The 25,759-nt window shown below is 38.5% G+C and overlaps 1 protein-coding gene and 1 pseudogene across 1 annotated transcript in view; one reads left to right on the top strand and one right to left on the bottom strand.

Annotated features, from left to right (window-relative positions):
* Positions 1–25,759, bottom strand: part of MYO3B (myosin IIIB) — a 395,903-nt gene that overhangs the window by 142,720 nt on the left and 227,424 nt on the right. Inside the window, exon 26 of the mRNA XM_064585824.1 lies at positions 635–746. Coding sequence (XP_064441894.1) covers positions 635–746 — 112 coding nt within the window. The remainder of the gene's footprint in view (positions 1–634; positions 747–25,759) is intronic.
* Positions 7,557–8,115, top strand: LOC123839311 (ras-related protein Rap-1b-like; annotated as a pseudogene).

The following is a 25,759-nucleotide window of genomic DNA, read 5'->3' as shown; positions in this document are numbered from 1 at the left end:
CCACAGCCTCTGATGGAGGCACTAACCAACAGAACTGATCCCCCACAGCCAACGATGGAAGTTCAGAAGGAGAACGACCTAAATGATCCACAGTGATCTAATTTCTGCTGAGGAGCAACCGTGTTGCCATCCACACTCAGACTAAGACTGGCTTTGTACGGCAATTCAGAACGGATCATAAAAACCTGGGTCAGGGATGGGATGTTCCCTAAATGAAGAGCTATACACGATGAGACTACTAATCAGGGTACATAGTAAAAAACACATGAGTCTAATGAAAAATGGGACAAAACTATAAAAGATGCTCATTCTTGTCATTAATAAGATTTGTGTATTTCCATGAGGTGCTGTAATAAGCAACATTTTAAAAGGGACATTTTAAAATAAACTCAAAGTTCTCATTCTAGAAATGCTAAGTGGTTCTCTCAAACTACATGCAGAATAGGAGGGAACCCTCCTCTTCTTGTCCAGAGGTCCTAGGACTCCTGACCCAAGACCAGCAAAGATCAATGTTAGGCTGGGGTTTTGTCTGCTAAGCCACACAACTTACAGAGCCATTCATATCACTGACAAGAGACAAAGATACACAGCAGAGCATCACAGGTGACAATATGAACAAAAAAGAAAAAACTACCTTTGTTTTTCCCAGCACCCAGTGATCTAATCTGGATTTTTCCAAGATAGCAACACAGCTCTCTTTGCTGGCAAGAGGTGTTTCATGTGCTTTGAATGCCAAGTAATAATACCTACAAAATAAAAGAGTAAAATAAAACATTTTTAGTTATCATTTCATTGTATAGTGGATATGCTCTGGAACCACTGCCATGCCTTGTTTTTTAATAGTAAATATTTCTTGAGCACCAATATTACCATACTAGGTAGTGAAAGGTATACAATTTATTAACTTGGCTCTTACTTTTATATTTTCTGCTATGTGTATTTCCCTTTTAATATTGCTTTATAATATTTGGCATATTTTGCATGCAAAATCAAAGTATCTAATTCTTTAAGAAAACTGAAATTTAGACAGCCCTTCTAGTAAAAGTCATCATTTTATGTGTTAGCATTATTATAAAATAATTTGTAATCTCACTGTATAAATTTTGACTCTGCTTTGAAAAGTCCCCTCTGAAGCAATTTGTAGATAGCAAAAATGATCATAGCCTAATTACTACTGAATCAGTCTGCTGAGCTACATGTCCATCTCGAGGTACAGAGTAGGTATGGGTTTTTTTTTAAAAGATTTTATTTATTTGAGAGAAAGAACACAAGTAGGGAGGAGGGGCAGAGGGTGAGGGAGAAGCAGACCCACTGGTGAGCGGGGAAGCCAATGCAGGGCTCCATGCCAAAACCCTGGGATCACGACCTAAGCTGAAGGCAGATGCTTAACCAACTGAGCCACCCAGGTGCCTGGTATATTTTTTTCTTAAAGATTTTATTTATTTATTCTGGGGGGGGTGGAGGGCGGGGGATATGGGGTGGGGGGTAGAGGGAGAGGGACAAGCAGACTCCACACTGAGCATGGAGCCCGACGTGGGGCTCAATCTCAGGACCCTGAGATCATGACCAGAGCTGAAACCAAGAGTCAGATGCTTAATCGACTGAGCCATCGAGGCACCCCTGGAGTAGGTATGTTTTTTGATATAATCACCAAAACCATATTTGTCTTCCTAAATTACTCCGTTTAATCAATTTCCATACTTTCTGGATAGATTCAAAGAACAACACAAAAAGGTTTTTTCCCCCTTTTTCTTTATTCTTTATTCTCCCCTTTAAAATATACAGACACATACACAGTGGAATAGATTATCCTTATAGAACAAACACCTTACACCTTAGTTTTTCTTTAAAAAACTTTCAAGGATCTTTGCTCTTTGCTGCCATCTATAATTAAATTCAACCCCTTGGAAGTTTAAAAATAAACCTAATTTCCTTGTCAAAAGATTTTCCTGCCATTCCTCAGACAAGGCTGATCTGTTATTTTAGAATTACTGTACTTTAAATATAAAGCTGTTTTTACTTTTCAAAAAAAAAAAAAAATTCACCTAAATGCAAAATACGACCCTCTTCTTGCCAAATATTCCCATATCTTTCTGTTTATGGAAAAATAAACGTACCTGATTAGCACCTCGGTCATTTCACTTTATCTTTGTGCTACAAGACTGTTTTACAAGGTAGGATCTAATGCTGAATTTGCTGGAAACATTTGCATTGAGAGATCCTGGGAATGTTTCCAAGGCTTTGAGTCTCTGTTCCCACCATCGGGGAGCAGGGGCAGTGCTCTTACAGAACCCCTGAATGGTGGCCAGGACCATGCTAGGTCACTTGGCCAAGCCCAGGAACCTGTTCACAGGAGACACCTACTGGAGCTAGGTGGGAGGAGGGAGAGCCAGGAGTCCAGCTTAAGCCTTGGGGGCAGTTCATGGCATTGGCACAGATTCTTCAGCCTCAGTTTCTCCAGGCTGTCGTTTCAGTCATGGCTTCTCTGACCTGGCTGTAGCTAAAGTAAAAAGATTGCGTTCTGGAGTACATGGGGATGGTGGGAATGGATGGCAAATCTATATGGGTGAAGTTTTGGGAAAGCTGAAGTACAGATAGTTTAAGGTATAAAAGTCAGAGGTAAAACCAGGATTTCCTACATTCTTTCTGTTAGGCCTGGTCATTTATAACATGAGCTCCCTTAGCTTTAATCAGCCCAGGCTCGATACTATTGATGATGAAGTATCTAAAGAGAATCTAATGAATGACCCGTCCTGTGCAAGATGTAAGAGGAATGCAAGATATGTTCCAGCTCTCCAATTAAGGATTTCTACTTGTTTTCCAGGCATCTCTAGATGGTTCCTAGCAATTTTTAATTTCTAAATAGGCAAGAATGAATTCTGAACTAACATAAATATTAGAACTTAACTTTGATTTCTGATCCTTCAACCCAAATCTCTTAATTTATTATGATGATAATATTCACATCTGGCTTAGTTCAGAAAGAGATGAGTAACAGTACTGCAAAGACGTGAAGATTTCAAAAAGTACTGAAGAAACATGTAAGTGATATGTCTGTAGTAATCAGGTCAGATAAGTCTAATGGATTTCCTCCGTGGCGTAGTTCTGAATTCTGGCAGGTACCATGGTCAAAAAGCACTTTGGTTGAGCTCCCATGTGCTTCAATATAAGGGCAAAACTGACGGGAACCAAGACAAAAGATCTGTCAGCAAGAGGGGTCTTTTGGGAAGATCTATTCCACACCCACTTCCTGAAGCAGTTTGATGATTAAATGAGCAGGAGATATGCAATAGCAAAAGAGTAAGTGTAAAGGCCCTGAGGGTCTAGGCACTTGAGAACACTGCAAAGACCAGCTCTGCCCTGAGCTGCCTCGTGTAGGGAGAATTTACCTCTCAGACTGGAGTCTGAAACTGAGTTAAGAGTGAGAGGCTCTCTGTTGGGTAATCCCAAATCACTTACCTCTATGTACCTCAATTCTCACAGATAGAAATGGGAGCCAGTGGTTCTAAACTCTTTTGGGCGGGAGGCAGGGGCAGGGAAGAATCTCTGAAAATCTGGTAAAAGGTATCCATATTCTTTCTTAGGGAAATGCTTTTGTTTTGTTTTGTTTTTTTAAAGATTTTATTTATTTATGAGAGAGAGAGAGAGAGAGAGAGAGAGAATGAGTTGGGGGAGGGGCAGAGAGAGAAGCAGACTCCCGCTGAGCAGGGAGCCTGAAGACACTGCTTTGGATCCCAGGACCCTGGGATCATGACTTGAGCTGAAGGCAGATGCTTAACCGACTAAGCCACCCAGGCGCCCCTCTTAGGAAAATTTACTTAACACAACACACTGCAAGGGTCTACATAGTTCCTGTTGGCCCTCCAAAGACCAAAGAGCTTTTTCCTGCTTTAGAACTCTATGGAAAGTGATAATTTTCTCAAGGTCTCATCTCATTAAAATATATAAGCTATTAAAATAGTAAATATCCAGTTGGAAAATATCTCTACTCAAATATGTTATTTAGTTTTCTGCCTAAAATGGCATATGGAATGCAGACTTTTCAAGGAAGAGTTTTAAAATATAACAGGCTAAGCACTTTGTAAACTATTAGTAAAAGCAACAGGCAACTAGAGATACATCCTCCCACATTTAAATTACAGAATCATAAACAGGAAGTATCTGTAAGGTTATAATATATATAAGGATATATTAGTTTTCTGTTGCTACACAACAAATTACTCCAAAATTTAATGTCTTAAAACAAACATCTGTCATCTCACAGTTTGTAAGGGTTGGGAATTTAGAAGCAATTTATCTGAGTAATTCTGGCTCAGGGTCTCTCATGAAATTACGGTCAAGATGTCGGCCAGGGCTGCAGTCATCTAAAGGCTTGACTAGAGCCACATGATTTATTTTCAAGATGGTGTACTCACTTGACTGATGGTAGAAAGCCTCAGTTTCTTACTATCTGTTGGGAGAAGGCCTCAGTTCCCTGCCACACGGGCCCCTACAGAGAACTGCTTGAGTATCTTCATAACATAGAAGACGGCTTCCCTCGGAAGCAGGGATCCAGAGAGAAAGCACAAGAGGAAACCCACAATACCTTTTATGACCAAGGCCTAGAAGTGACATACCATCACTTCCTTCATCTTTTGTTCATTACAAGTAAGTCATTTAGTCCAGACCACATTCAATGAGAGAGAAATTAAGTTCCACCTCTTAAAGGGAGGAGTATCAAGTAATTTGTGGACACATTTTTAAACCACGACAAAGAAGCTCTCTAGAACACTAAATCTTTGTTTTACTGGTGTAGAAAACTGTTCTTGGTGAGATGAAATGACTTGTTCAAGATGACAAGAAGTGAAAGGCTAAGATTATTTAAGTCTCTGAACCTCCATCTCATTGATTAAAAACAAACAAACAAACAAACAAAAAACTGACATGAATCCAGCTAATAAAGTTTAGTTTTTGATGTAAGGGGGAGAAACAAAAAAGAAAAGATTGATAAATTTGCCTACATAAAAATAAAAATTTTCTACTTAAAAAAATTGAAAATTTGGGAAGACTTGGTCTTTTTTAGTTTTATTGTCTATTTAGATACATTGGTTTTTTCACATTAAAATCATGCTCTCTACAGAAAGTCCCCAGCAAAAGCTATTGCTTGGAATGTAGGTGTATCCCCACCAAATTAATGGTGGTGAATTTCTTAGGCTGATCTCCAAAGCCTGTATAAACTATTTAATTTGAAGAATAGTATCTTTGAAGGGCACCCGGGTGGCTCAGTTGGTTAAGCAGCTGCCTTCGGCTCAGGTCATGATCCCGGGGTCCTGGGATGGAGCCCTGCATTGGGCTCCCTGCTCAGCAGGGAGTCTGCTTCTCTCTCTCCCCCAGCCCCTCCCCCCTGCTCATGCGCTCTCTCTAGCTCTCCTCTCTCTCAAATAAATAAATAAAATCTTTAAAAAAAAAAAAAGAAAAGTACCTTTGAGGCAAAATGGTGCTTTTATTTTTCCTCATTTCTCCTTTCTTATGCTCTTCAGTGCAGGTTGACAAAGTCTTTGGTAAGACAAAGTAAAGAAACAAAGACTATTAAATACACCAAAGTTGTCTTTTGAGACCTGGTCCATGTCAGCAAGTGGAAGGCTTTTTGATCTTATTTGTGTTCCACTCAGAAAACTGTGAGAGACTTATGTCTAAGAAATCATAATGGCCAAACACTGTCGTTCCAGGGTGGAGCCAGGAACAAAGCCTATAAAATCCTCCAAGAATTTCTAGGCTTCCCTCAGAGAGAGCAGGACCCTGAAGAGAGGGAAGAAAGGCAGAAAAGACTGAGGGGACTATAAAGAAGGAGTGAGATGGAAAGTGTCCCTAGACTTCATTCAAGACGGGCTCTGGGTCTACTGAAAGAAACCTTAACTGCAAAAGAAAAGAAATATAGAAATTTTGGAACTTTTGCATGTTCCTGATCAGCTTCCAGTGAGGTTATTGTTTTTCCTGTAAAGAGCTAGACTTGAACTCTTCCAGGAGCAATGTGGGCAAAACTGAGGGATTACATCTGACCAGTTGTATTTCAACGCCTACCACCATGTGTTGGGAGACACCAAGGCAGCTAGAGCATATAGGACAGAGTACCAGCAGAGAGCTACAAAGAACCCTGAACATCTGCGGAAGGCCTCTTGGGTATTCAGCAGAGTACTGATCGGCACATGCATGGGAGGAAACTACCCAAGGCTGTGGAAAGAACCATCTAAGAAGATTAAAGGAACTAGTGCCTGATGCTCATAGAGGGCTGGGAATAATGTGTTTCTACCAGCCAGACTGATTAAAATCATAATTCATAGGACATTGGATAGAGTACTCAGAAGTGTCTTGCTTCAGTAGTGAGGAAATATTAGCCCTAAACATGGCTCTGCTTTTACCTAACGGATCTTAAAAACAAGATCCAAAAGGATGAAACTGTTTCCAATACAGGCATACCTCAGAGATACTTATGGGTTCAGTTCCAGATTACTGCAATAGATCAACTATTTTAATTAGGTAAGTCAAATGAACTTTTTGGTTTCCTGGTTCATATGAAAGTTATAGATCACTATTCTGTGGTCTACTAAATGTGCAATAGCATTATGTCTAAACAAAGTACATACTTTAAAATACTTTATTGCTAAAAAATGTTAACCATCATCTAAACATTCAACAAGTTGTGATTACTGATCACAGATTACTATAACAAATATAATAATAATAATAGAAAAGTTTGAAATACCGTGAGAATTACCAAAATGTGACACGGTGACACAGAGTGAGCAAATACTGTTAGAATGGCGCCAATGGACTTAAACTTGAGGAAGGGTTGCCATAAACCTTCAATTTGTAAGAATCTGTGAAGCACAATAAAGCAAAGTGCAATAAAACAAAGTATGCCTGTAATTTAACTTTATCCTAGAACAAAGCACAAAGATATTTATAGGGATACAAAAATATCCAGCACACAAAAAGATAAAACTGACAACGCCAGCATCCAGTCAGAGATTATCAGGCATGCAGGAAAATACGACCCATAATGAGGAGAACGTCAACTAACTGAAATGGATCCAGAAGTAACACAGATAATAAAATTAACAGAGAACAATATTAAAACACTTATTTGAACTGTATTCCATATGTTCAAGAAGTTAAATGGAGACAAAGAGATACAAAAAAGACCCAACCAGACTTTTTGGAAATGAAAACTACAATGTCTGAGACATATATATATATATATATATTTTTTTTTTTTTGTATATATACATATATATACACACACGCACACACAGAATAGAATTGGCAGAATTGAGATACTGAGGAAAAAAAAGATTAGTAAACTTGAAAACATGACAATAGAAACTATACAAAATGAAATACAGAAGAAAAAAAAAATTAAAAAATAAAAAGAGAGCCGGGGCAGCGGCGGTGGCGGCGGCGGCAGGACCGCCTTGGCGCCGTGAGCAGCAACCCGGAGGGAGCGCAAGGCTTGGGGCGACACGGGCTGTGGGGGCCCGGTGACAGCTGAGAGTACTAGCTTGTGACAAGTCTGCACCATGCGTGAGTATAAGCTAGTTGTTCTTGGCTCAGGAGGCGCTGGAAAATCTGCTGTGACTGTATAGTTTGGTCAAGGAATTTTTGTTGAAAAATATGATCCTATGATAGAAGACGCTTAGAGAAAGCAAGTTGAAGTAGATGGACAACAGTGTATGCTTGAAATGTTGGATACTGCAGGAACTGAACAATTTACCGCAGTGAGAGATTTATACATGAAAAATGGACAAGGCTTTGCATTAGTTTATTCCATCACAGCACAGTCCACATTTAATGATTTACAAGATCTGAGAGAGCAGATTCTTCAAGTTAAAGACACTGATGATGTTCCTGTGATTCTGGTTGGTATATAAGTGTGACTTGGAAGATGAAAGAGTTGTAGGAAAGGAACAAGGTCAAAATCTAGAAAGACAATGAACAACTGTGCATTCTTAGAATCTTCTGCAAAATCAAAAATAAACGTTAATGAGATCTTTTATGACCTAGTGTGGCAAATTAACAGAAAAACTCCAGCGCCTGGGAAGGCCTGCAAAAAGTCAACATGTCAGCTGCTTTAATATATTAAATACATTGTAGCTCTTAGCCAGGTCTGAAGAGCTGTTGCCCAGTTCAATCTCGCCAACATTCCAAATTTGTTAACCCTACCAACATCTTAAATGGACTTTCTGTGGTGGGACCCTTTAGGAGGCAGATGAAAGCTACTACATCAGTTTGCGCATTTTAATCACTTTCCAGTATCACAAGAGAGATGTTAACTTATATAATAGTCCTAGAGTATGCAGCTGGTAAAACCAGAGGCTGCAATCCAGTATTATTGCTAAGAGACGTTTTTCATCCACCTATGTTGTACATGCATGAAAATGGTGTACTGTATACTTTAACATGCCCCATACTTTGTATTGGGGAGTACAATAATGTAAATCCTAAAAGCACCACTATTTTAGCATAATAAAGTCCAAAGAGCTCCTATATAGACTACTCCAGATAACTTTGCTTCTTTGATACTTGTAGTTTATTGTAATTTTTAAAAATAAATTCAAGGTCATTATCATTGTATTGTACAAATAAGCGCTTTGATTGACACAGCTATAAAGTTTTTTTAAATTAAAAAAAATCTGTGGAGACAGTGATCTTGTCTTTAAAATATAATAGTCCTGGGTGCCTGGGTGGCTCAGTTGGTTAAGCGACTGCCTTCGGCTCAGGTCATGATCCTGGAGTCCCGGGATCAAGTCCCGCATTGGGCTCCCTGCTCAGCAGGGAGTCTGCTTCTCCCTCTGACCCTCCCCGCTCTCATGCTCTCTCTATCTCATTCTCTCTCTCAAATAAATAAATAAAATCTTAAAAAAAAAAATAAATAAAATATAATAGTCCTTTCAGTATAATGTCTTAGATTAAAAATATTGCTTTTAATATCTGTTGGGCAGGAAATGTCCAGACTTGTCAAATCTTCTATTATGTTTCCTTTTTTGTTTACATAGGGAGCAATGTTTATAGCTGTGTGTACAGTGGGGGTCTACAACAAGAAGTGTATATTTTCAAACAATTTTTTAATGATTTAACAATTTTTGTAAATCATTTTCAGGCTTCTGCAGCTGTAGATTCTCACTGTGAATCCCTTGCTTGCTCATGCGTAAGTGTATTTGCAATACCAAATATACAGGTTTAGTATTTCTGCCTGTTAGTGGTTGTTTCACAGGTGTAATGTTTTGGTTGAGATGTTAAATTGTGGAAGAGTACTGTGGATGTGAATGTGGCAAGTAATTTTAATCATGTGTGATTGGTCACAAGGCCTAAGTTGTAGTAACTATTGCTGTTTTATTTAACAATGTCTTGTTGCTTTGTATGCATTAACCGTTTGGGTGTAAAGATTGTGTGTCTTAAATACTGTGAGTCACAGTATTTAAATTAACCAACCTAATGTTACAAGTACTCTGAGGTAGCCAAGTGTAAACTGAAAGCCTTAATTAAAGTGGTGCAATTTTGTATAACTTAGCACCAGTAGTTCAATAAATTTGGATTGCCATGCAAAAAAATAAATAAAAAAAAAACATAAAACACGCATTAGTGAACTGCTGGACAACTTCAAGTGGCCTCAATACATGAAATTAGAGTCCCTGAAGAGGGGAAGAAAGAAGGGTACAGAGAAAATATTTGAAGAAATTATGGTTAAAATTTTTCCAAATTTGATAACAACTACAAACTAACAGATCTAAGTCCAAGCACACAAACAAAAAAACTTGGAGGAAACTACACCAAAGGATTCATAATCAAATTACTCAAGAACAGTCATAAAGAGAAAATCTTAAAAGCAACCAAAGAAAAAAGATGAGTTACATATAGAGGAACAAAGATAAATATGACATTAGAATCCTCAACAGAAACAATGCAAGTGAGAAGGCAATGGAGCAAAATCTTTAAAGAATTAAAAGAGAAAGAATTCTATACTCAGTGAAAATATTTTTCAAAAACAAAGGCAAAATAAAGAATTTTTTCAGACATACAAAGCTGAAAGAAGTCATCACCAGATGATCTGAATTATAAGAAATTTATTTTTTAAAGATTTTATTTATTTTTACTTTAGATAGAGAATGTCCGTATGCAGGGGGACGAGGAGAGGGAGAAAGAGAAAATCTCAAGCAGACCCCTTGCTGTGTGTGGAGCCTGACACAGGGCTCCACGCAGAGCTTGACCTCATGACCCTGAGATCATGACCTGAGCTGGAACCAAGGGTCGGCCGTTTAACCAACTGAGCCACCCAGGCACCCTGTAAGAAATGTTAAATGAAGTCCTTTATGAAGAAGGAAAATAACACCAGATGGAAATATGGATCTACTTTAAAAAATGAAGAATACCAGAAAATAACTATGTTGTTAAATATTGAAGAAATTCTTTATTATTTAAATCTTTTAAAAATATACTTAACTGTTGAAACAAAATTAACAACAATGTATTATGATGTTTATAACATATAGATAAGTGAAACGTGTGACAATGTAACATAAATAGCATAAACATAACAATAAAGGCCAGGAGGAAGGAAATGGAAGTAAACTACTGTAAGATTCTAATACTATTTGTGAAGTGATATAATACTGCTTGAAGGTAGGTTAGCATAAGTTGAAGATGTATACTGTAAATCATAAAGCAAGCCCCAAAATAAGAAAAGAGCTATAGCTAATAGGTCAACAAAGAAGATAAAATGAAATCATATAAAACACTCAAAAATCCAAAAGAATTAGAAGAAGAAGGGGGCGTCTGGCTGGCTCAGTTGGTGGAATGTGCAACATTTAATCTTGGGGTCGTAAGTTCAAGCCCCACACTGGGTGTGGAGCCTACTTAAAATAAAATAAAACAAAATAATTTTTTTTTAAAGATTTTATTTATTTATTTGAGAGAGAGAGAATGAGAGACAGAGAGCATGAGAGGGAGGAAGGTCAGACGGAGAAGGAGACCCCCTGCTGAGCAGGAAGCCCGATGCGGGACTCGATCCCAGGACTCCAGGATCATGACCTGAGCTGAAGGCAGTCGCTTAACCAACTGAGCCACCCAGGCGCCCTAAAACAAAATAATTTTAAAAAAAAGAAGAAGAAGAAGAAGAAGGAAACAAAGAACACATAAGACAAATGTGTTTGGGAAATGAATAACAAAATGATAGATTGGACCTAGCCAAACAAATCACGTTAAATATAAATGGTCAAAATACCCCAATTTAAAAGTGGAAATTATCAGACTGAATAAAAAAGCAAAGTGTAAACTATATGCTGCTTCCAAAAAATACACAAATATAAAGACACAAATAAGTTCAAAGTAAAAGAAAAAGATATGCCATGCTAACACTTAAATATTAAAACTATAGTAACTGACTATATTAATATCAACTGTTATATATATATTATGCAAATATATATATATACACGAATTATAACTATATAAACTGACTATATTAACATCAAAGTAGATTTCAGAGCAAAAAATATTACCAGGGATAAAGATATTTATTTCATAGTGATAAAAAGGTCAATCCATCAAAAGAACTTAGGAATCCTAAGCATTTTTGTACCTAATAACATGAAGCTAAAACTGATTTGCAAGGAGAAATATACAAATCCACAATTATCCTCAGAGAGTTCAATACCCCCTCCCCAATAATTACTAGAACAAGTAGGCAAAAAAATCATCAAGGATACAGAAGTCTTAAACAACAAACTTGACTGACTGGAAATTTCTAGAACATTCCAGCCAACAAAAACAGAATATATGTTCTTTCCAATTGCGAATAGAAATATTTACTACAATAGGACATATCTGGGCATAAAACATGACTTAATAAATTAAGTGTTCAAATCACACAAAGTATGTTCTCTGATCACATCAGAATTAAATTAAAAATCAACTATAGGAAGATCTCTGGAAAATCCCCAAGTATTTATGAACATACTTCTAAATATCCCATAGGTCAAAGAAGAAATTAAAAGAGAAATTAAGAAGTACTCTTGATCAAATGAAAGTGAAAACAATCTATTAAAACTTATGGGATACTGCTAAAGTAGTACTTAGAAAATTATACCACCAACACCTATAATAGAAAAAAAGAACATTCTCAGAGACATGAGCTCAGCTCATTAGAAAAAGAGTAAATTAAGCCCAAAGAAGCAGAAGAAAAGACACAATAAATAACAGAATGAAAAATCAATGAAGGAGAAAATAGACAAACAATGAATTAAACTAAAAGCAGTTCTTTGAGAAGGTTAAAACCGGTAAACTTCTGGCTATATATCAGGGGGGCAAAAGAAAAGAAAGAAGATACAAATTATATAATATCACATATTTTGTGATATTATATAGATTCTATAAATATTAAAGGGATAATAATGGACAACTTTATGTCATATTAACAAGCTAAAAGAAAAAAGCATGATCTTAAATGAGGAAAAGCATTTGACAAAATCAAACATCTAATCCTATTTTTTTTTTTTAATTTTATTTATTTATTTGAGACAGAGAGAATGAGAGACAGAGAGCATGAGAGGGAGGAGGGTCAGAGGGAGAAGCAGACTCCCCGCCGAGCAGGGAGCCCAACGCGGGACTCGATCCCGGGACTCCAGGATCATGACCCGAGCCGAAGGCAGTCGCTTAACCAACTGAGCCACCCAGGCGCCCCATCTAATCCTATTTTTAAAAGAAAAAAAAAAAAACTTCTCAACAGAGAGAAAGAAAACCTCCTCAACCTCATATTAACAGCTCTATGAAAAACCTAACATATTTAATGGTGAATGACTGAACACTTATTCCCCAAAGATCAGGAAAAAGGCAAGGATGTCCACTCCTGTAACTTCCACATTGTACCAGAGATTCTAGCCAGTGCAAGAGGACCAGAGAGAGAAAGAAAAGGCATCTGTATTAAAAATGAATGGAACTGTCTTAATTTGAAGATGACACAATTGTCTATGTAGAAAATCCAATGGTATCTACAAAAAAACCTGTATCAGAACTAATAAGTGAGTTTAGCAAAGTTGTAAGATAAAAATCAATATACAGAAATTATTGTATTCCTACATACAATTAGAAATTGAAATTTTAAAAACATCATTTATAATGCATTACAAATGTGAAATAATAGGGATAAATCTGAGAATAAATGTGCAAGACCTGTACACTGAAAACTACAAAATATTGGCTAAGAAAAATTAAAGACAACCTAAGTAAATGGACAAAGATGTTATGCTTGTAAGTCAGAAAAATATTGTTAATATTTGAGTAAAGTGGACTACCTCCATAATGTGGGTGGGCCTCATCCAATCAGTTGAAAGCCTTACGAAGAATGACTGTGCTCCCCTGGGAAGGGAGGGATACTATCTCCAGACTGCCTTTGGACAAAAGACCACAACATCAATTCCTGCTGGAATTTCTAGCCTACCCGCCTGCCCTGCAGAGTCTGGACTTGCCAGCCCCCACAACTGCATGAGCCAATTCCTTAAAATAAGTCCCTTTCTTTCAGTGTACACACACACACACACACACACACACACACACACACACACACACCCTATTGATTCTATTTCTCTGGAAAACCCTGACTAATACACTACTGGTTCCCACACTGAGTAGAGACAGAGCCAACCTTGGCGACACATTTCCTATAATGGTGCAGGTTGTTCTTCAGTAACTTTCTTCCTAACATTTCTTCTCCCTTTGTTACTGAACTTTCCAAGTTTCCCACAGATGCTGGGGCTTTGGCACTGCACACTAAGGATCTAGGACCACCCAAATCTAGCTGTTCTTCCTCATGTTCACAAACAGATGTGCCCTGCCCTGTGTCAAAACTCGCCATGCCTAGGCATTCCCATAGGGCCATCTGTGGAAGGGACTGGCTTGCTCCTCTAACAAACACTTAGATCCTGAAGGGAACTTAGAGTCATCAATAAAAATTCTTGTTTTGTATTAAAGAGAAAGCCAGACAGAAGGAATTGGCTCAAGGTCACAGATTAGTAAGTGGAGGCCTGAGGCTTGCCCATGTCTTTTAACTCCAAGTCTAGGCTTCCTTACATTCGTAACCTGCATCTACCCTTAGCTCTTACTGTATACCTGGTAGTTTCTTTGACTTTCTAACAGGGACTTTTGATACTCTAGCACTTTTTAGCTCATTGGAATTTGTGTCTATAGCAATCTGAAATATTGGGCTTTTGACTTAGGAGAAGTGTTGATTTCCTACATCTGAATACCAGCTGTCAAGTGCTCCTTGACACATGTGTGGGGGATCCAAACAATATTCTATTTGGACTAGTGTATCAGTAAGGCATTGGTACTTCGGTGGAAAACTATGTACACCATCTTTAGCACACCCTTCTGGGTTATCAGATTCTAGCCCTGTTCATCTTCTGTGAGCTAGTTGGCAACTCTTCGTAAATTATAGGTAATTGATAGATACATAAATTCTATCCAGTCTGGTGATGATTTTACTTTCCACTGTGGAAAACCCAGTTTTGTTTCCGTTTGCAATTCACCTCAACATTCTTTTACTTCATTTAAGCTTGTGCTGTTTTAACTTATCCTTTGAACCAATGATAATATCTGCTTGATATCATATGAATAAAATAAATTCTTTAAATACATTCATCTTTATATCTGTATGTGAGTCATGATGTTACCTTCTGGAAATTATCTTTTAACAAGAGGAAGAAAGAAATACAAAAACCTAGGCTGTAGACATTTGACCCAAAGGAGCACAAACCCATGGGCAGGTTGAGGCAGGAAGTCATCACACTTAGGTAGACCCAATGCTACCAAACAATCCTAAAAGGTCTAGTGGCTCAGAAACACTGCCACTTTTCTATTTAAAAACCTCTGAAGTGGAAACATTGGTTAGTGTAATACGTTCATGTCAGAGTTTACTAAAAAACTCAAAATGTTTCCAAAGTGATCACACAGATATATACCTCACCAGTAGAGTCTAAGAGTCTTGTTGCTCTCTATTCATGCCAATCCAAGGAATTAACCGATTTACTCATTATTGCCAATAGGTATCAAATGATATTTAATTGTGGTTTTAATGTGTTTCCTTAATTACTAGTGAAGTTGAAATTTTCCTTTTGTTTTCACTGAAGTCCTCTGACAATAGACAATATATACAATGAATTTAATTTCTCTCTGTTTTCCTAACGATTACCCATACTCCTACAAGGGGAGAGGAGAGAGAGAGCAAGAGCTAAGAGTTAGCTATGTTAGACAAAAATTATATAAGCGTTGAAGACTGCTTACATTTTTGTAACACCTGACATTTAAAATTTGCACTTCTCACATTGGTCATTCTGTTCCTGCATTTTTACATTGTTTGGGAAGGATATGCATCTTTTAAAGATGCTTTTTAAATCTCAACCTATAATGAATGAGCCCTGCATTGACTCATCCTTCCAGTTTCAGTTTTATATTCAAAGGCTTGCGAAATATCTGTACTACTAAAAGATTTGCCATAGCCTTGAGTCAATAATGAGATTTTTTTTAAAGATTGTATATACAAACATTTTTATTCTTTTTCTAAAAACCTTAAGCAAATACTTTCCTTTAGGATGAGTCATTCATTCTGTATAGTTACACTCTCTAAATTAAATTGGCTTTTCATTCCCATTCTACTCATTTGTTCATTAAACAGAACTTTATTTAGGAGCAGCTAATGTGCCAAGGACTGTGGAAATAATGGAATGTCATGAGTGAGCAAGGTGGACAATTCTCCTGCCCTCACGAAACTTATATTCTAATCAGGGAGATAAATATTAAACAAGTACATAAGAGCATCATTGGGTAAGGATACATGCTATGAAGAATAGTAAGTCAGGATGGGGAAGGGGGGTTAATGGGTATATTTTGTAGTGTATTTTGGCAGGTAGCCTTTAGCAGCCAGGACAGTGAGGGAACATAAGCTGTGTCATATGAAGAACTGCTGAAGACGTTGGGGGCATTGAGCTTACACAAAAAGACTTAACTGGGTCTTACAAGAAAGGAAAGAAGTTGTCCTAGACCCTTGAGTCTCTGGCTGGGTCTAAAAATTAGATTGCCAAAGCCAGATTACCAGGAAAAAGCTGTGTAAAAAATTACACAGTCATGTAATAGAAGTTTTACACTACACAGGAACCTTCATAAGGAAATGAAGACCTGAAGAAATGGCTAAACCGGAGTATTTTAATGCTAGATTTGATGAAGAGTGGAGAGTCACAGAAAGAGGTGATAGGACAAAGATAGCAGTAAAGTGTGGTAAACTGGGGGAACTTAGCAAGACCTGGTCATGCGGATTCCTCTCTGTATCCATTGCCTTCAGAAATGAGGATGTTTCTTTCTTCCTGATAAAGGGAGGGCACCTCTCACATGAGGGTTATATGACCTGCTTCAGAGAAAGGACAGAAAATCCTTCCTGCTCATTTTATTTCTCAGATTCCTTCAGCTTGAAATAGTCAATAGGCCAAGGTGTCATATTTTGTGGAAGCGTGTCCCGAACCCCATTTTTCTCTTCAACTATGTCAGACCACCTGCATCAGATCTACTTGGAGATTTCATAAAAAATGTGGATTCCCAGGTCATACTCCAGACACGAAATCAGAAGCTCTACAGTTGGGGTCCAGGAATCTATATTTTAATAAGCTCCTATGGTGCTTTTGATGCACCACAGGGTTTGAGAACTGCTGACTTAGGGGAACATGGTAACTGACTGTTACCAAATAGAGATAGGAGCTGATTTGTTCTCTAAAGCCCAGAGTGTAGAACTGGGATGGATGCAGAGATGATGATTTTGGTCAAAGTTAGGAAGAACAAGGTTGTTATCAGACATCTAAAAACACAAAACAGGTTGTCTCCAGAGTCAGAGAGTGAATTCCTAGACCCTGGAACTGTTCAATGGGAAGTGGGGATGTAGATGGACAAGGTCAAGAATATTGCCAAAGAAATTCTAGTTTTAGCTAGGTACTTGAACTGGATGGCCCTTTAAGATTACTTCCAACAAAGATGCTACGTTGACTTGTCTCTTGGCCTAAAGAATTGCTTCTGTGATTTTAAAACTGATGTGTATCATCAACACTATACTGTTACTGTAGCAAGTCTCGGGTTATTATCACTGTATCTGGATGAATTGGAAGACTTAAAATTTCCCTAGGCATTCTGTTTGGGGCTCTTAGAATTTCAACTATGATCTCTTTCACAGGATATTCTCAACATACCTGAACAATGGCTGAGTAGTCTCCTGATCAGCAGTATCAGAATCACCTGGAAACCTGCACACATGCCCCCTACTAATCAAAAACTCTGCAGGTAAGGCTCAGCAATCTCTGTTTTAACAAGGCCTCAGGAGATTCTCACACATGAGAAAGTTGAAGAACCACTAACTTATTAGACAAACAGAATCCCAGGGAAGTGAAGCAACTTGCCTACAATGACACAATCCATCTGAGGAAAGAAACTGGCTATGTCTCTTCATGGTCCTTTCTCTTTGTTTCGACGAAATGACTTTCTGGAACACATCACTTTCCCCTAAAAGGTCAATTCACTGCAAAATCCACCCTAAAGAAATTCTCAACACAAGTTTAATATGTAAGATTGAGCATTGCTGGCAAACAACTGGACACAATGCCAATATCCACCAATAGAAGAATGGCTACATGAATATTACCAATTTTAAAGAGGGAGTTAAAAAGGAATGCACTGGAGTTATGGAACAACATAGATTTATCTCTAATACATACTGTTAAATAGAAAAGGAAGTTGGCAAATGGTATAAAATATGTAATTCTAGTTAAGCTAAAAATGTAGGGTTTTTTTCTCTTTCTTGATCTCTCTCTTTCTTCCCCCTCTGTGTGTGTATGCACGTATGTGTGTATTCTGAAAGGCTAACACTACCAAGAATAACAGTAACTACGTAGGGAGGGGCCATGATGCAAGCAGGATACTGGGAAATGGAATTTGGGATGCAGAAAGAAAGACATTAGTCTTATATGTAATATTTAAAAATTTTACAGGAAAAGGTATTCACACATTATTTTTGCAATTAAAAGTTAATTTCAAACATTAAATAAAAATTTTTTAAATTTTAATTACAATGTGCCAAATCCTGGTCAAAGAATCATGTTATCTACTAATTTGATTACTATTACTTACATCTAAGTAGATACATCCCCAATCAGGCAGCAAAAAGTATCAACCCTTTTCTTATTTAAAAATATTCCTTGAGGGACCCCTCAATCAACATTAGTGACCACCCAGACTGTCTACTCAGATATCCAAAATACAGGGCAATTATCGGAACAATTCAACCCATACAAATAATTTTCTCTTAGGTTGATAATGGAGGGAACTGAGCTATTCTGGCTTGGATAATTTGATAATTACCCCCAATTGCCCATTTCCCGTTAGTGTGTATGAAAATCCAGTTTTAGTTTTTTAAGTTCTTTCTTGTATTTACCATAAGCCCCTTTATTTTAATTTTTTCCCTCCATGTTTGGCCTTCAGTAAAGACAGAACAGCTGGCCACCATCTGCTACAAAAAAAAGAAAACCATTATATCCATTATATTCTTAGGAAGACTCCTAAATTTGGGCCTTGGGATAAGAAGTCGCATTGATCTATGCTATTAAATTGTGGAAGTCCTGAGATTGTAAATTCCTTCTAATTCAATATTACTACAGCACTCAGCACACACAATAGGTGCTTAATAAATGTTTCTGATGTTGCTGCCCCCACCACATAAGCTTTAAATGGGAGGCCTTCCAAAGAAAAAAAAAAAGACAGTGGGAATTCAAGATTGAGCTGAGTTTATTCACAAATTTGTACTAGAAAGTTAAACTTTAAACTGATCTATTTATAACTAGTAATATTAATTTTTTTTTCAATTGAATTCTACAGACTGATTTCACAGTGAATATTTGGGCTGTATTCAGTTGTTTCATTTAAATATTTTGAAGATGGGCTTTGGAATCAGGTAGATCTTTTTTTTTAAGATTTTATTTCAGAGACAGAGAGCGCAAGCACAAGCAGGGGGATGGGGCAGAGGGAGAAGCAGCCTCCCTGCTGAGAAGGGAGCCCGATGCAGGACTCGATCCCAGAACCCCAGGATCACAACCCCAGCTGAAGGTAGACATCCAACCAACTGAGCCACCCAGCTGCCTGGGAATCAGGTAGACTCTTATTTCATATCCTGACTCTACAACACATTATCTGTGTGATTTTGAGCCAGTTTCCTCATTTATAAAACTGAAATAATTTCATGTATTTGGGGGGCTATTACCAGTGTTAAATGAGGATGATGTCTTTTTTTTTATAAGCAGGATTTATTTTAGAGAGTGAGTGAGTGAGAGAGCATGTGGTGGGGGAGGGCAGAGGGAAAGGGAGAATCCTAAGCAGACTCCCTGCTGAGCGTGGATCCTGATGCACAGTTAGATCTCAGGACTCTGAGAACGTGACCTGAGCTGAAATCAAGAGTCAGACACTTAACTGACTGTGCCACCCAGACATCCCCAAGTGAGACGATGTTTGAAAGCACGAGGATGAAGCCTGCCATCAGCAGGTGGTTAATAAATACCCCTCTCTCCTGTCTTCCTTCCCTTTGACAAAAATGTTTTTTTCTCTTCCCCAACCCAAATGTATATGAAAAAGTGGCTAGCAGTCTTTCCTCCGAGTCATCTCTAAACCATGTTGCTCAGGGGTGGGCAGATATTTATTGTAAATTGAAAAGAACATGCTAGAAGGGGTATGAGGTCAACTGTGGGTCAGCTGATGGATTGGGCAGTGGTTTCCTAGGGCACCGTGTTGGGGAACTCCAGGGCCGCATCTGGGCTGTGAAGGCCATGTGTCTTGGCTGAGAAGCCAGGTCTGCAGCTGGGGCTAGAGAGAGACGTGGTGCTCATTTGCCATCTCTGTGCCAAGCTTCCTCACATTCTCCTTTCTCCTCTTCCACCCTCTCTCCTTTTCAATTCATTATTTTCCTTATTCTTGTTTGTTTTTGCTGTTTCATTGTTATCATTATCTAACATAACGTAGTCCCACTAAATTGTTTTAAGGAACCTCCAATCAGGGACATAGAGTTTTAATTCAGCCACTGATTTTCACAGAGTAAGCTGGGCAGCCAAGCCAAAGGTCCAGAGGGGTGGTCTTCGCAACTGCATCGATACTGTCCAACACTTCCATAACATCTTTCCTCTTGGTTTCCTTTGCTCTTTCTTCCTGCACTGTTGCCACAGCATTGGCCATTGCCCACTGTGTTTCTATGTCCTCCTGGGTTGTTTCCTATAACTGAATTAGCTCATGAATCTGCCCACAGTGCAGACATTCAAAAAATCAGGAAAGACAGCTTGTTATTATTACTGCCTCCACTCAGCACCTTTGGAGAAGAGTGGAGAAGAGATATTACCTCTTGTCTCAACTTCTCAAGTCACCACTACAAATTTCAGGCTGAATTTGCAGAGCTATCAACTACAGAAATGATTTTTCCAATACTTGAATAGTGAAAGATAGCTGTCAGCAATGTGGGCTCCAGGAGAAAGGCAGGACCTTAAAAGAATGGGTTTCAGGATTTGAATCATCTACAGCCTTACACAAGTTGGGAAGAACCCACAGCCCAGGCAAGGCCAATATGAGCCCATTCTGCCCCCTAAGAATAGAGAGAGGGGGTCACTGCCTCTCTGAGAGACTGTTCACATGAGTCTGCAATATGTTTAATATGTTTACTCACAACATTGAAGCTGTTCCGTTATCTTCCTTACATATTCACATACTGTGTCCCCCACTACCATGCAAATCAATTTGCAGGGAATTGAAGATTCTGTCCACTTTGCTGCAAATCTACTAGTTTATCTGAATGGCACGCTAAGATCTATTTTATGTCAGGTTCTCACCTGTGTAGTTACAGGTAAAAACAAAAGAAATTCAGGAATGTCCTGTGAGAGACAAGGCATGGTATCACCATCCTAGCTCTTGGAGGATTTGTGCTTTCCTATTCACTGCTTAATACTCAGAGAAAAAAGTAGAAGCTTTATTCTTTGAAAATTGAAACTTGGATTTCAGCCTTTCTTGAGATGTCTGGATTCTTTTGTGAGTTGATTTTTCTCTCAATTCCTGTCCTATGAGCCAGTGCTAACCTTGGCTCTCTGTAAGGGAAAGTCAAGGACCCTGTCCTCAGGTGAAGTTTTCACAGTGATAACTGATGATATTCAGCTCATTTTGCAAGAGCTAAAAGAATTTGTTGCAGGCTTAAAATTGCAAACACACCTTTCATAGCAATGGAATTAAAGGGCTCTCAGTATCTTGCCTATTTTTACTCAGGCGTTTCTGTACTTGTTGCTAGTTCTTCAACTACCATCTTGAGGAAGAAGCTGGGTAGCAAGGAATAAGAAATGAGTGGGTCGTGGGGAACTGGAAGTATTTATTCAAATTCACTCAGCCTCTTAGTTATTCAGTTACTCCTTCATTCAATTAATAAACATGAGATTTCTTTTCTGTGATAAGCATAATTAATCTCTCTCTCATTTCCATTCCCACTTCTTCCTGGCTAAAAGAACAGTAGTTTCTATCCTTTGGGTGAAATTATTCCAGTCCCAGTCCTGTGCCCTACTTTCTAAGCCCCTCTCTGTAGCTAGGAATGATTACATGACTCTGTTCAGGCCAATGAGATGTGAAATGACTTCTGGGAAAATATTTTCCTTCCTAATAAAGGGTGGGACAAATATGGTTGGCTTAGTCATTCATCTTGCCCCTTTCTTTCTTTAAATATAGACGTGATGTCTGGAGAGGCAGCAGCCCCGTTGTGACCATGAAACTATAAGCCAACCCACATAGTAAAGATGGTAAAAAGGAATGAAAGGAGGTCAGAAGGCATATTCAGGTCCCTGGTGACATACCTGAACTAATATTAAAAGTAGCTTACCTCTTAATTTCTTTTTGTGAGAAACAAACAAACCTATTTGCCACTCGTTTTCAATTTGGGATATTTGGTCCCCAGGGGGCATTTGGGAATATCTGGAGACATTTTTTTATTGTCATGACTCAGGGGTGGTGAGGAGGTTACTGGCATCTTAATAGGTAGAAGCCAGGGATGCTATTATACATTCTACCTTCTAATAGGCACAGGCATAGTCTTCCACAACAAAGAATCATCCGGTTCAATATGTCAGCAGTGCTGAGATTGAGAAACCCTGGTTCAAGCACTAAATATGTTTGTTATTCACAGTCAAATGCATTCCTGACTGATACACATTCCCTCATTTGGGAAACACTAAACATACATCATGGAACATGCATTATACCAGGCAAGATGCCAGAAGTAAAAAAACGAGTGAGGTCCACCCCATCGCCACAGAAGCTTACAGTCTAATGGGATAGATGGACATGTTTGGATAAAAATAAAAGTATATGTTCTAAGAGAGATCAGCATCCAGATGTGGGACAGAGGATGGAGCAACTACCAGGCAGCTCTGCAGAGCTTGGGCAGGCTTCAGAGGGAAGGCTACTGGGCTAGAGATTGGGAGGTGGGGAAGAGGGACCAAGTAGAGACTTTCCACCAGAGAAAAGAGGAGGTGTAAAGGCCAACCTTGTGCATGGGCCTGGAGGGTCCAAGGTTAGAGTGACAACAGCCTAAGGTATGTGAGAGAGAACGGTGGGGAAAAAATGAGAATGGCTGGCTGGTGCTTGTTACAGAAAGCCTTACCTACCGAGCTAAAGGCTTTGGATGTTATCCTGTAGGCAATGAGGAGTGGGCACAGAATTTTATTCACAAGAAAGACATGATTATATTTTTAGAAACATAACTAGTGGCAGTGTAAGGAATGTCTAGTAAACAGGCTGGAGTTGGAAAGACACATTTGAGGCTAGGCAAAAATTCAGTTGAGAGATTACCATTAATATTCTGAAAAGTACAGCAAGAAGTAATCAAAAGGAGAGAATAAATGTTTAGGATGTTCTGTGTCATATGTTCTTTTGTAATTCATCCCCTCAACAAAGGTACTTTATTCTTGGCATTTTTTTTTACTTTACCACTTTTATTTATTTATACTCTAAGGGGAAAGACACACAAAACTCCTCACTGAGGGCATCTCCAGAGTTGACAAATTGACTTTCTTGGATTCTAGAGCAATCCTTTGAGACCCAGATATTCTTGCCAGTGGAGGGTCTAGAGTAAGTCTAGACATCCAGACATTTTATAGTTGACCTTGATTTTTAAGTCTTTCGTATTTGGGGAATTTGACCCTTAATTTTGTACTCCTTCAGGGTTTTTCCAGCATGGTCCCTCGACGAAACCAAGAGGTAGATATACATGCTCATTAGCCACTCACCTACAAGGCTTCTTAGCTCCTGGCCATGAATATATCCTCCCTGTTATCAAGAGAATACGTGTAATGAGAACCTAGCTATATGGCAAGTTCCATACAAGGTGCTGAGAACACAGAGGAGGCACATTCTTGCCTTCAGCATCATTGGGTTTAGAATTATTTGTTCCACATTTTTTGAGTACCTACTCTGTGCCAGGCATATGGAGACATATCAGACATATGGAGACATTCATAAAGGCAGCAGTATATAAATGACTTTTTATGAGACAGTTCTCACCAAGGCACTGTGATTCTTCACAAATGTTCAGAAGCAACAATTGTGTCCATAATCCTTGGCATTCACAAGGCTTCTCTATAGCTGCTAGCGATTCTGTTACTCTTTGGAAGGTGGTAGAAAATCAGGTAACTCATTAACAAAAAGGTCACACCAGAACCAGTATAAAAGTCCTAATAAATGTGGTTCCTTTTAAAGATCACTCATTCCCCAACTCCTTGGGACATTACATGCTCTCTTTGCCACAGACGTTTCAAGGACTTATTTTTAGGATCTATATCTGGACTTCCATTTAAAAGCCTCAAAGTTGGGCACCTATGTGGCTCAGTCTTAAGCGTCTGCCTTCGGCTCAGGTCATGATCCCAGGTTCTGGGATCAAGCCCCATATCAGGCTCTCTGAGTCTACTTATCCCTCTCCCTCTGTGCTCTCTCCCTGTCTCTTGCACACGTTGATGTGCCCTCTCTCAAATAATAAAATCCTTAAAAATAAATAAATAAAAGCCTCAAAGTTGGTAAATTTTTGTCATGTACATGTGTTAGTTTTCAGATATTGCTGAAATTAATTCAGAGTCAAGTCTAATAGAAAAGGTGGTCATACTGGGTGTTCCCAGAAGTCAAATAAAATAATTGTGTGCTTAGTTCTGAAAGAAGCTCCAAATAAAAAATACTTTGAATAACAGCATGGTTTGTTGGAAATAATGTGTTTGTTTCTGCAGCTGCTGAGAGGATTACACCCACCCTCAATGATTATGAAAAACTAGTATCTATTCCATTAAATCACACATTTAGACTCAAACTCTTCTATGGATTAATTGTACACTTTTTCTGTCACTGCCAGGGAATTCTACAAGTTTACAATACTTCAGTCATTTCATTTTAATTACAAAGGGAAAACACAGGAAGAGAATAATGAGAAATAATAAACTATTGAAAGGGAAGATCTTAAAGAAAATTTAAGGTGTTATGTACATTAGGGAGATCTCAAATAGTCCTGGGACTATAGTATACAAAATTCCACGTGAAAGACAAGTAATCTTTCTAAGGTGGAAATTCCCTTCATCATGGGGTACAAAACTGTGATGTCCTGGGTCAGGGGAATAAATGTTATTCTGTTTAACAGATACTGATTTAACAACTGTTATGAAATGCGTCCTGGGAGATATAGTTCTCCCTCCTGTGAGCTTGACTGTGGGAAGTGGGCCCTTCTGGAAGACTCAGAAGCCAAGTAAGGCCAACGAATCTGCATGCAATCCCTGAATATCTTCAGGATGTGGGTTCTGTGTAATCCTGCCTTCTCATGCAGATAAGGAAATGTCAAGTAACTTGCCAAATACTATATCCAAAAGTAGATTAGAACCCTGATCTCATTACTAAATAGCACTGTTTACTGCAATAGTTTAATAAACAAATGATAAGACTTTGAACTGAATGTGCAGTCCTATTTTATAGACATTTGCCAGAACACATCCCAACAAGTGCTGTCCTATGTGTTTGCCCCAGTAGAGACTTTCTGCTGACCATGCTTCAGAGCCCAGTGACCATGAAGCCAATGAATATTCAATCGTTTTCTGTGATGTCCCTCAACAGTATGACTTAGGGAGGCTTCAGCTCAAGTCACTGCCAGGTGACTTCTTTCATGCCTATGTGAGAATAGATAAATACTTCCAACCCACATGGCCCCATGGATGAGAAGGTGTTAGGAACAATCTCTCTCCCCCAAGGCTCCATGAATAGAAAATAGGATGGGCACTTCCAAGCCATTTTGCCAAAAAATTCAAAGATGATGGGGTGAGGCGGTATTTTAGGTTTGGGTGACTTGGGGAAACACTTCCCCATTCTGGAACCCGATAACATAATCCCCCAAATGCTGTCTTTCAGGATTCAGTCCCAAATGCCTACAAAAAGGTAAAGAGTAACATAAAACAAGTCTTTATCTTTTATTTACCTCTACCCGATAAACCCTGAATGACTCTGTTCCCTGCCTTTGATTGTTCTGTCTGCCTATTTCCGCTAAGAGTTTACAAAACAGCACTCCCAAACAGGAAGATAAGAGGCGCACCTATTTGTTGAATAACATCAAGGAAGAAAACTGCTAACTCATCTATTTTGTTGTTAAATTGCTGAAAAGGAT

The sequence above is a fragment of the Mirounga angustirostris genome, unplaced genomic scaffold (genome assembly GCF_029215605.1).
Source record: "Mirounga angustirostris isolate CCGP_5_RB_7025 unplaced genomic scaffold, mMirAng1.0.hap1 SCAF_3, whole genome shotgun sequence".
NCBI classification, from domain to species: Eukaryota; Metazoa; Chordata; class Mammalia; order Carnivora; family Phocidae; genus Mirounga; species Mirounga angustirostris.
The sequence above is the reverse complement of the archived record's forward strand: the minus strand, read 5'-3'. Positions and strand labels throughout refer to the sequence as shown.